Source organism: Paralichthys olivaceus, chromosome 14 (genome assembly GCF_024713975.1).
Source record: "Paralichthys olivaceus isolate ysfri-2021 chromosome 14, ASM2471397v2, whole genome shotgun sequence".
In the NCBI taxonomy this organism is placed as follows: domain Eukaryota; kingdom Metazoa; phylum Chordata; class Actinopteri; order Pleuronectiformes; family Paralichthyidae; genus Paralichthys; species Paralichthys olivaceus.
In genome coordinates this window covers 5,531,348-5,543,732 of record NC_091106.1, presented here as the reverse complement: position 1 = coordinate 5,543,732, position 12,385 = coordinate 5,531,348, and the positions used below count along the sequence as shown (strand labels likewise).

General features: G+C 41.0%; 1 protein-coding gene across 2 annotated transcripts in view; it reads right to left on the bottom strand.

The window, feature by feature from the left end:
- LOC109629471 (inositol polyphosphate-5-phosphatase A) overlaps positions 1-12,385 on the bottom strand; it is a 145,347-nt gene that overhangs the window by 59,297 nt on the left and 73,665 nt on the right. For both annotated transcript variants that reach the window (XM_020087207.2, XM_020087200.2), the window contains exons 5-6: positions 6,614-6,677; positions 4,984-5,087 (exon numbers count right to left, since the gene is read on the bottom strand). In XM_020087207.2, the coding sequence (XP_019942766.1) occupies positions 4,984-5,087; positions 6,614-6,677 (168 nt within the window). The remainder of the gene's footprint in view (positions 1-4,983; positions 5,088-6,613; positions 6,678-12,385) is intronic.

Sequence of the window (12,385 nt, the reverse complement as noted above, 5' to 3'; positions counted from 1 at the left end):
ATAAAGAGTCACTGGACAGGGATGAGGGTGAAAGTCAAAGGGCAACGGTAAAAGGTCACAAGGCTCGGGTTGACATTGGGTGACCTTCCACAGGTCAGCGATGGCGTCTCCGCCCATGACAGTGATGAACGGCGACTACACACTGGGTCACATCCAAGGGTGTTGGGCAATACATGTACACGCTGACCGCAACACACACACACACACACACAGAGAAAGAGAGACAGAGAGGAGATTAGAGACATGAAAGACAAAGCAAAAGACAAAAAAAGAAAGTGGGGAAACTAGAAACCATAAGATTCTCTTGAACCTGGAGACACTACATAAAACTCTCCAATTGTGACCAATCGAAGATTACGCTTGTGTAAAATGTCATACGTGACACAGATGGGACACACACACACACAAACCTACTCATGAGTCCTCTTCTAAAACACCCTCCCGTCACTGTTTCCCCCCGGTTGTTCCCGTTTGATTCTTTGACCTCTTATATTTCAGCTCAAAGTCTGACCCCCATAAATAATATTATGGCTGGGTGATGTTTTGGGTAAGGGGGGGGGGGGTGATAGAAAAGTGCAGGACGGGGAAGGGAGGGGTGTGAGGAGAGGGGGTTACACAAAAGCCCTGTGACAGAAATGCACTGTGAGTAATAAGTAATACACACAAACACTGATTGATTTGAGCCCCGCTAGACAGTCACATTTATCTTTATTCCATCATCCAGGGTGGCCCATCAAATAAGACAGGGCCTCACATAGGGTTTATATAACTGGACAGCACATAATGGTGTGTGTGTGTGTGTGTGTGTGTGTGACGTACCACAACTATCGTCACCTCTCAAATATTACAAAAATGAATTTTGAAAAGCAAAATGATGGATTTAAAGAGGTAAAAGTCAAGTCTGAGGTTTTCCTTTCCTGTTCCCTCCAATTCCACAAATGTCTGTCTGTGTATGTGGAAAAAATATTTCTCCAACCATTCATCTTATCAGCTTCACACTTAGAATGTGTATTCTTCCGGGGAAGTGCTGTGTCAAATTTGGTTTGGTTTGGACACCTAATATGTTCAATAGTAATAAAAATGTGAATAAACAGGTGACCAGTGTCCCAGTCAGTGGGGGTGGAGACTTAACAGGCAGTCTGTGGACTGAGTTGAACGTGTCTTCTTCTACGTCCTCGGATAAACTACAGCAGTGGTCCACTGGCCAAAATGTCCCGTCAGCAATAATATCTGTCCCGCCGAATAATTTTGATATTTTGATCATTTTTATTAGACTGACATATCGAACTGAGCAACATTCATAGAAGTGTCTTGAGCAATTTGTCTTCAAAGTAAAAGCACAGCATTCATTTTGTTGCTGCAATGCTTTGCTTTTGAATGTTATGTAATAGTAATAATAATAATAAAGCCTTTCAGTAAATCAATTAGTCACATACATGAACAGTATTTAAGCAAATTGGGTTTATATTTATGAAAAACATTAGTCCTTATTGCAGATAAAGCAGGTAGGATGAACACAAAGTTTTCAAACTTCACTAAGCACCATAGAATGTTAATAAAAAAATTCAACACAACGTTAAGCAGAAAAACAATAAAAGTGTGACGGTATATTGTAGAACTGTTTGAGGAGGACTCACTAATGACAAGGAATTATTCTGAAGTTCTCCTGTGCACAGGACAGGACAAGCAGAGAAGCAGTTTTAAAAGCGGACACTGCACTAGAACAGAAAATAAGTGAAGAAAACCTTCATTTGGCTTTCATTTCAATATTATCCCTACATTTATGAGCTGCTTGCAGTCTCATGGATCACACCTGTCACCGACAACAGCATCTGTGTCACAGGTGTCTTGTCTGGTGATAAATGCAGAGAGCGTTTTACAAGCTATGCCAGTTTAAATGACTTCATCTCCTTAACGTACGCATCACACCTATGAATCACAAGACGCCGGGTTAAATCAAAGGAGAGAAATAGAAAAGGAAGTTAACTTTCATCAGGGGCAGAACTGGAAAGTAATCACAGCCCCGTATCAGAGCTCACTACAGAGGGCACTAAAAGGCATATGAAAAGTCAATGCTTTTATGGACACGCTCATGGTGCCAAACAACAAATAGAAACTCATATGGATGTTGATCTACAGCCTGTCGCCCATTTTCTCCCTTCCTATTTTTTTTTTTCCTACGCCTGTGTAAAACAATCAATAGCAAGGGCACATTAAGGTCTGGGTCGTATACTTTATTTATATAAGGCAATGACAAATCCTTATGATGCAATGGTTTTTGGAGGCATGTATTACTGCGCCAAACAAATAAATATATTAATGTCCACTGGGGGGATGGAGAGATTGACGGAACAACGGGAAACGACAAGCCGCCAAATCCATCACAGCGACCTTTCAAAAGAAATGCGCCCACTATTTTGTCCACTTCCCTCTTATTCAGCATTTCAATTAATGTCCCCGCTATTCTCCTCTTCCCTTCCAGCTATAACTCAAGGGTGGGATTATGGAAAGAACTGACGTTTTGCATACGGACGGGCTGTCGCTTAAATCAGAATCTAACTAGGAGCAGAAAGAGCAGCAAGCAATAAGTGTGAATGTAAGTGATTAGAACTAATATTTTATTCCATGACACAGAGTTTCAGCCACTTTTAAAAGGCGAGATAAGAAAGCTATCATGAGAGTGATTTAGGTTAAATAAAAATTGATCTTTTCAACATTATTAAATTATTCGGACAGCGAAAGACTTGTCTGCTTTGAGTTCTGTTTGTTAAGAACAGTCTGAGCTGACTGAGAATTGAATTGATGAATTGACTGAAAAACCATGAATCTTTGTGAAAAGATAGATTTATTTAAGTGTTTTCAGTTTTTCTAATATTTTACATCATTGTAAATCTAAACTCTTCGAAGTTGTGGACAAAGAGAAATGGTTTGAAGACTTCACCTTGAGCTCTCGGAAATTGTGGTGGAAATTTTTCACAAAACAATTTATCAGTTCACCTTGAAAATAACTGATGGATTCAGCAATAGTTAAAAAAATAAAATAAAAACTGTAAGCAGCCTTGCTCCACAATAAAGAATCATGTGAGTAAATACGGACACACACACTTCATGTGTCAAAACCACCGTGCACAAGCTCAAGTGAAATGTACTGAATGACATTTTGTTTGTGTTTCAAACAGGCAGCCCTCCCACCATGATGTCATCAGCATCTCGCTCGCTGACACTTTATTAATGGGTGACTGTAAAGGTAAGACACGGGCAGGGAAACACACACATCTGTCTCCCAGCAGCCACCTGAGCTGTCTGCTGTCACTCTAACCTTCCTCCCGCCGGATTCTGTCTGACAACCTGGACGAGCTTCAAACACACAAAGTTTTTATTTGCACCCGAAATGAGTTATGAGCACGTAAAACAAGAAACCTGGCTACAGAATCTTTTTTTAAGTCAACTTTGAATAATTTCAGGGATGAAGACCCAAAACTGGTTTGGGACTCTGTTGTGGTGTCCTGTCCGGTCCAAGATCCCCCGTGTAATAGGATTCCTCAAAGCTGCAGATGGATGGCAAATCTAGGCGGTTTCATCTACTAAAAGAGGGCATAAATCACCAGCGGAGGAAGCGGGGACGAGGCAGGGGTTATCACCAGTCTGCCTCCCTCATGAGAGCTTTGCATTAAAGCATTAGTGAAATTAATTCATCTTTCATAAGAGGTTTGAGCAGTATCTGTGATCTATGATAACAACCAATTTCTCACTATGGAGGAGAGGAGGAGGGAGGCGGGAGAGAAAAAATACTCGCCGACCCTGATAGACTACACAAATCTGCTCTTTTTAAATGGGCTAACATTATCTGGAGTGCTGCTCTCTGGAGCATCATCCCAGATTCATATCCCGGCCGGGAAAGAGGCATAAATCACTGGGCAAAACTTTTCTCATCTGCCCCCCGCGACACACACCTCCTTTCTCTCTACATCACTCCCCTCATCCTTCTCACCGTGCGGCGTGCCAGGTTTGTTTTGTGGTTTTCTCTGCTTGTCCTGTTAAACACAGAACAATGCTTTGCTGTAAGCATTTTAAATGGCTTCGCGCCTCAATCAGTGTAATTGGTTTTAGATCATCTCTGGAATGGGAAAGCAGAGACGTGAGGCTGTTTGGGTGTGTGTGTGTGTGTGTGTGTGTGTGGATGCATATGTTTGTGTATATGTCTGGGGTGGGCGGTGGGGTGGGGGAGTCCTGCAGTGTGTGAAAGAGACGGAAATTGGGGGGAAGTGTGTGAAGGGGCCGTATCCATCTGTTTTGCATATATTTGCGGAGGCGGCCGTCGGAGCATGGTTGACAGATGAGTGGGGAGTGCGGGGATGACACACGGGCGGTCGTGCTCTTTATTACTATATCAGCACTGCTATGCTCTGCGCTCAGCTCCCTCCCCACCCACCCCCAGCCCCGATGGCACACCGCACCGACACCAGGAGACTGAACACGGCAGAGCGAGCAGAGAATTGCTCCACGGGACACGGCAAAGAAACAACAAGGACTTTTCTCCGTTTTCGCGATTTGAATTTTCTGACTGATTTGTTTTCAAATCAGCCATGTGTCCGCCCGATTTCCTTGAAGCGGAAACCAAAAATTGGACCGTTAAACAAAAGAAGAAAAAGACACAGACGAAATGAAATGGCTTTTGACAGAAATCAATAAAAAGTAGGGAAGAGGAAATCTATTTTGTTTGAATTATTATCTGAAGTTTGGCATTCCTTTCTTTTTATACAATTTTCTAATTTAGGAATCACTAAATAAAAACTCAATTATATGAATTTTTAAAATACTGTACTTCACTTTGCCAATGATGACTTTATCAAACCTGCATAGTGTCTATGATGATGTCAATCTGCCATGACACATGCCGCCATTCACTGTGATCTGTCAGTTAGCATTACGACAGGAAGTCACCACCATCAGTCCATCACGTGTGTTTATCACTGAACCCACCTCTGGAAAGTAATCCTGTGGAAACTTTTCCTTCTCCAGCGTTGGTGTGCTTTCTAGTGTCTCTGAGCAGGTTTCCTTCCCCACCACCTTCCTGAATTTCTTGGCTAAAGGGAGGAGCAGACAGAGAGATGGAGAGAGAGGGGGGAGATGGAGGGGAAAGGGGGGAGGAAGGGAGAAACGCTGTTTACTGTAACAAACAGGACAGGTTAATTTTTGTCGACCTCATGCGTGATTGAGAATCTCCTGACATCATTAGAGCTCAGTGAGAACAAGAGACACCTGGACTTCCCCAGACAACTGCCCCACCTGCTGGTCAGAAAGAGGATCATCTGTATTCAGCTAAAAGAAGAGTGTTAAAGATAAAAAAAAAAAGATATGCCTATTTTTTTCCCCACAGGTTGAATATTACAATATTACACAATTGAATGAAAAATATATCTTAATATAACCGGGGGAAATATCGCAGAAATTATGACTCAAACTGCAACTCTCTTGGATTTTTGAAGGAAGCATAAAGTTGTCATTGATTATGCATTCAGGTAAGATTTTATTCACATTTCATTTCGTTTGCCATAAAGTGAATAAAATATAACAAGGTCAACATAGAACAATATTTCTTTTCTTCTATTCAATTACTAATGCAAGTCTGTCTGTCTTAGAACTCTGTCTGTCGCTCTTGGTCTTTCTGAATTTTGACGTTTGTATTATGGGTATTTCCTTCTTTAAATCAAGCCACTTAAGTATAAAATGTGTGATTCAGAGATTGTAAAGTCACACAGGTGTTTTAAATGTTTTCACAAATGAAACTCTCTTGACCTGAAACTGAAAATGTCCACAATCAAACCTATGTAGAAACACTGCTGCCAGACGTGTGTTGATTTAATGGGTGTGAAGGAGAATTTGTTGCCATTTATGGATGCGATGATGCAGTGATACAAAAGCGTATCATGACAAAATTAACAATTATACAACAATTCAATAATAATAACAATAATAAATCTGGCCATTTTAATAGCACGGCAAACCCCACCCTAAAGATTCCTGTACTTTCATGAACTACTACCCACTGTGCACCCACACGTCTACATTTCCTCTGTGACAAAGCCTTGTTACAAAAGAAAACAAAATGTGTTCAGTAGTTGATGTAAATTTAGATCAAATCTTTAGAGTGTGTGTACAAGAGGAGTGGTCCTGTCCCTCATCGACCCCTCCCCTGCCTTCGCCCTGTCCTTCACTGGGGTAACTGGTGTTAATGCTGACTTGGGTCTAATAGGAAGTGAGGTGCCTCCACATCTATATCCCTTCTTTAATTAGCACGGCCACTGCACCCCGGGGCCCTCTGACACCGCCGGCTGATGAGACCGCTGTAACTGTCCAATAACCCACCACACACCATTACTGGAGGCCCGAAATCTTATGAATTAAATCCTAATATTAATAAGCATTACCATTCTGTCCCGCTCCCTTTACATTATCCTCAAAGCCAATCTTAGCTCGCTGGTTTTGATGGAAGCGGGAATAGCCTGCAAATGGTTGTGTGTGATATGCAGGGGTGGGATGAGGGGGCACGGTGTGAGGGTTTCATGGGAGGTGATGTATGGGGGGAAGTGTGTCGGAGGGGGGCACTCACCTTTGAAATCAAACTGGTGGACGTTTTTCAAAGACTCGTGGATAAAGTAGAAACTTCCGAGAGCCTGAAAAAGGAACAGAATTTGAGTTAACAGGTTTTCTGTGAATTATCTCCCTTTTATTCTGAAACATTCATTTCAATTTTTTACTGGATCTGCTGCACATTTATCAAACCAAATGAAAGGTGAAGATTCTCCATATGAAACATTTACCAATGTCCTCACGGTCTACAATCTAGTGCAGTGCCCGTTGTGTTGATGTTCCAGAGCTACTTCAGAAATATTCCTTGTATTAGTGAGTCCTCCTCAAACAGATCTACAATATACTGTCATTTTTGTGTGTGAGCAGAGCTATTTATAAACTGTCTACAGGACAGAGTGAAGTTCAAAACGTGTTCATCCTACCTGGTTAAACTGCAATGAAGATTTAATACTTGATGTGTTTCATTAAATGAAAACTGAATCTGCTTTATTTCTGTTCATGTGTGTGGTTTGTATATAAGTTTGAATGATTTACAGAACTAGTGTTATTTTTTCATGCATAACATGTCGGCTATTTCAGAGATCTGTTGAGCAACTGACACAATCATCACACCCAAGTTCTCAACTTTTCAAAATAAAACGTGTGATTAAGCTCTAAAAAAGCATTGCAGCAACTAAACAAATGTTGTGCTTTTGCTTTGAAAGTGATTCTTTAATTGTTGATGTCATAGGAAATCCGCAACCATGACTCTTAAATAAACACAAATATTTACCGACCTATGCTGTAGTTTATCTGAGGAAGTAGAAAAAAGACATGATCAACTCGGTCCGCAGACTGACACACTGACAGCTAACGGACCTCGTAGGTAAATTATTCCTCCAGTTTCCAGGATCTTAACCTTTTCTAAACTCGACTAATAAACTGGGCTGAAAGTGCAGTGCCTCACTGTGCACACTCCACAGCACACTACCCAAAGCTCCACTCAATGGGAAGCGACAAGCACTACACACTATCAAGTACACAACAACAGGTGCAACGTGCTCCCAGTACAGTACAGCACACCCCTATTCTCGGGCTCAGAGTCGTCTAATGTGGCGAGTCAACAATTTGAGCTTTCAAAGGACACATTCAGATGGACTTTTGAATGAGCAGAGATCGACTTCAATAGGCTTAAAATCTTAATTTTCCCTGTGAACAATCAGGAAACTTTCCCAGTCGGTGGACAAGCCAATCAAAGTCTGTGGGAAGAAGTGAGAGTCGTGCAGAGCGGGGGATTTGATGCGGTTCACAGTCCACTACACTGCTTTCTGTTGCCCTCTTTACATTTAGGGCAAATGGAGGCAAAGCTCAAGCTCAATCCCCTGTGTCTTTGAGATAGCAGACCTTTGGCTCAGGATCATTCTGAGTCTCCTTTCCCCCTCAAAGAATGTCATAGTAACTTTTACTATAAAGACCAGAGCGACCAAATTCAAACATGAGTGAGAAAATCAAGGCAAGAGACAAAGAGTTAGATGAGAATATGCTGGCAGAGTGGAAGGAGTTAAGAGATGAGACAGACACCCATAATGCTTAGGTACAGTAAAGGAGGTTGAATGGGTGTGATCATAAGAAGGTATCAAGAAGAAAAAAAAGGCCCTCATGTCAGAGGATTTAGTGTTTTCTTGTGTTCTCCTATCGAGGCCGGGGGACGGACGCCTCTCTTTCCGACTCGCTGCACGGGAGAGAGTTTGGGCCCGGCCCGGCCTCTGCATTATTTATGAGAGCCGGCACATCTTGAGATTAAACATTTGCTGATTTGTCAAAAGCACAAACATGAGGTCCTGCCCATCTCCTTGACATATAAGTTCAGCCGGAGGAAAACACTGTCGCACATTTAATTGATGAGAACAGCGGCTGCTGACCCGAACCCTCCGCCGTGCTCTCTTCCCTCAGTCATCCCTTCTCCTGTTCCGAGGGACGACGGCAGAGAAAAGGGGAAAGGAGGCGGGCAGATGGGATGAGGGGGGGGGTTGCATATGAGAGGGGCGTTGGGCGAACACAGGACTCAAGGTCATAGCTTCCCATTGCGAGGGGATGGCTTCCAGGAAAGGCCCCCTATACTTATTTGTGCCCACTTGTCTTTATGTTCTCCTTCACCTTTAAGTGCCGACAACAGACTCGGAGATAGAGATGGATACGAAAACAGGGCGAGGGAGGAAAAACTGGGCAATTTGTCAAAATGGTGCGTTTGTGTGAATATTTCAGTGGGTAGTGAAATAAAAATGACGGGGTTGAAATATGTCATGGGAAATTAAAGATATACAGTATTTCTTTCTGTTACAAATTAAATTGCAGGGGTGCATTTTTTTTATCCTGCAAAGTCAACGTAGAAAATTGAAAGAAACAAATATTTTCTCTGTTTTATAATGTTGTAAATTGCAAATTACTTTGAGTTTTAAACTGCTAAAAAATAAAAAATAAACAATATATGTTAGTGGTTGATGGATTAAGACTGATTTGTTAACTAACTGCACAAATGTGAGGAATTTAAGCTTTCCTCTGTTTTATAATGTAAATTATTGTAAAAAGCTGGATTCAAACTGTTGAACAGACAAAAAAATAATAATATTAAGAGTTCACTTTTGGCTCTGTTAAGACTTTCATCGTACAAAATGATCAATGAGTTAATCAAAACCTACTTATAAACTTAATACAATAATGACTTAAGACTCCTGAATAATGATTCTCTGCAAAATATATATATAACTGACAATAACTGATGGATTAATGGTGTCACTTTAATGTCAGATTGCCAGTGTCTCTCTTGCAGTGGCAGCGCATCCCTCTATATGCCCTCACTGCCTCAGACTACTAAAAATAAAATTAATATGACATCAAACAAATCGGCATGAATCAATTTTCAAATAAATGATAAACAACTGTGCTTAAGTGGCTATCCGTGTAATCGCAAAAATCTACTTAACCCTCAACCCTAATAAATATTTATTTGACATCAGGGTTGAGAACCTCGCAGCTCTCTCTCCTCTCCTCTGCCTCCCTCGTGCACTCTTCATGAAGAAGCTATTATATTAGCGGGGTGCAATTAATCCATTTGTCTCCTTACATGACAGGCTCAAAATATTCATTAGGGCCGGACTGCGCTGACAGGCCATGCTTATCTTTTACCAGTAGCTTTACAATGGCCTGTGTCAAACGTATGTTTGTCACGTCCCTCTTTATTGATTAGCTGCCAGATTCACTTGAAATAATTAAAAGTATATTTTACATATTTATAAACCCCACTGCCATGGTGGCTACTTAATTTTCCATTAGTAAAATGCAGTCTATTAAGTGCACCATGAGGGCCATGGGGGGAGGTAAGAGGAAATGAGTAATCACCATAATTGTAGACAGAAAGACAATAACCGCACCATAAAAGCTGGGGTTTTATGACTCGTTCTGGCAATGCTATCTCTTATCACAAGTCATATTGGCTACCCTGCTCACAGATAAGGGCACAATGACACCGTGTTGCCGTGACTGTGCTCGCTCTCCGTGTGCATGTGTGTGTGTGTGGTTGTGCAAGTGTGTAGTTGACATTTCCAAAACCCCTGCAGATACGGGCTGAACAAGTCCCAATAGACTGGCTGGTGGAAAATAAAGACTTGAGAGCTGCAGTACATAGCCTGCATACTTTGCTCCGCTGAATGCTTTATCGATACCAGGGGCTGCAAGAATTAGTTCTGGCCGACGAAGAGAAGCAGGAATTCTGTGACCCTTGAATAGATTTTCTGCGTCTAATGTGAAAAATGAGCCATAAAGCAAACATAAAAGTAATAATTTTTCTTCAAGGTCTCACCTCCAATCTGCGCTGAGGGAGAGTGGCCAGTCCCAGGAGAGCTGACACATACACACTCCAGTGTCATCACAGTGTCACTGTACAACTTCAGGGGCTAATGTTCTGCTGTCCCCAGATACTGGCAAAGTGCAGCATTATGGCTTTCTGGAGCGCAGCGATGAGAACGTGTGTCCGACGAGTGTTTTAATAGGGAAAATAAATGATACACTGCAAAAGCACCACAGCAGGGAGAGCTAATTCAAACATGTGCACTGTTAGTTTTGATCAGGGTGGTTTTTTTGGTCCTATATGGTGCGTCTTCAGAAGGATGACAAGGTGTAATGTGTGTTTGTAATCTTATCAGGGAAAGACTATAAAGATTATTGATCATTGTGGGTTTTTGAAAGTTTCAACAAGTGAAATATAAAACTTTCAAAAACTTTTTAAAACAACAATGAATGGAATTCAAGACCTATGATGTATTACAATAAAGGTCCCTTTGCTGAAAAACATCACAACAGGAAATCAAATGGCAAGTTGAAGCCATGATAGTGAGTGTGTGTGTTTTGGGCACATCACTGTTCCATTTCAAGTATGTTTGTATTTTTTGGAAATGTTGCACCTCGTTCTGTGTTGGTTTTGAGTTGAGGAACTTTGGAGCTTTGTCGGCTTCCAAGAACATTTTAATGATACCTTCATTAAAATAACTATAAAACTTTTTTTTTAACAGATTAAGGAAAAGCAGCAGTCAGATGATCAGTCAGATTGTAAAACTGCAGATCATGGATAGCAGGATGTAATCCCCACAGTGAACGCCCCTGAAATGCTGGTTATAATCACTCCTTGATACGGTTTGTGATTTGTTCAAAATGAATTGTGGGTATTCAAGATGGAGACTGTTTCCTTATCAGAAGTATAAGGAATAAAGCCTTGTGCTTGAAAAGCCACTGGCACATAAATCCTTTAATGACAGCTTTAGGTGTACGGATCTTCTCTTTTTAAAATGTTTTAAAATTCCTCCTTGCACATTCAGATTATGTGCATTTCAGCGATAAATGTTTATTTTCTGTTATTAATCTATTAGTCAATGAACATAAAATAAAGTGGCATCGATAGTTTTTCAGCAAAAATACCACAAACTCACTCTCAAATGTGAATATTTGCTGATTTTCTTCATCCTCTACTAAAGTGATTATCTCTCAGTTTTGAAACTTTGGTCCGACGGAACCATTTTTTGGAATTTATGACTTGTTTTTTCCAAATTAGGGACATTTTATTTCCTAAACTATTAATGAATTTAATTTAATAAGTTAACTTATTCAGAGACATTTTTAAAAAGTAAATTCACTTATTTCATAAGTTTGGCAAAAATGATTTGGTCTGGGCGTCTGTTTATGAGAGTCTGAATGCTGGGGTTTCCAAGTAGTCTCAGCAACTACTTGGTGAGTACAGTCTTATTAGACAGGATGAATTACCAGAGCTGTGAATATTATACTCAAGCTGCCATAAACCTCAATTATCCTTCAACAACTCTTAACTTTGAAATGATACTTGCACTGCAACCATGGTGATTTCAGCCTGTGGGCTACGAGGTTCATTACGGGCACCTCAGAGAAATATCTCCTCTGGGTTTTCAGTGGCATTTTGCCTCCTACAGCACAGACAGAATGGGCCGTTTCCCAGTTTATATCTCATTGCTCAGAATTCCCTTGAGTCCCCTCATCTGTCAAATCACAAGTGATGCCACACTTCCACATAAACCTGCACATAGATACATCGCCACATAAACACACATGGACACACACACATGCGGTCTTATTGGAAAGGTCAATCAGATAAGCTGTCATGAAGAAATTGCGTTGCGATATATCACAAACACATGCGATGGAAAAACAGCTTAGAGCAGGAAGCTGCACAGACAAAATCTCTGACTAATAGATACACAATATCCTCATTAGTCAGCTCAGACCAGCA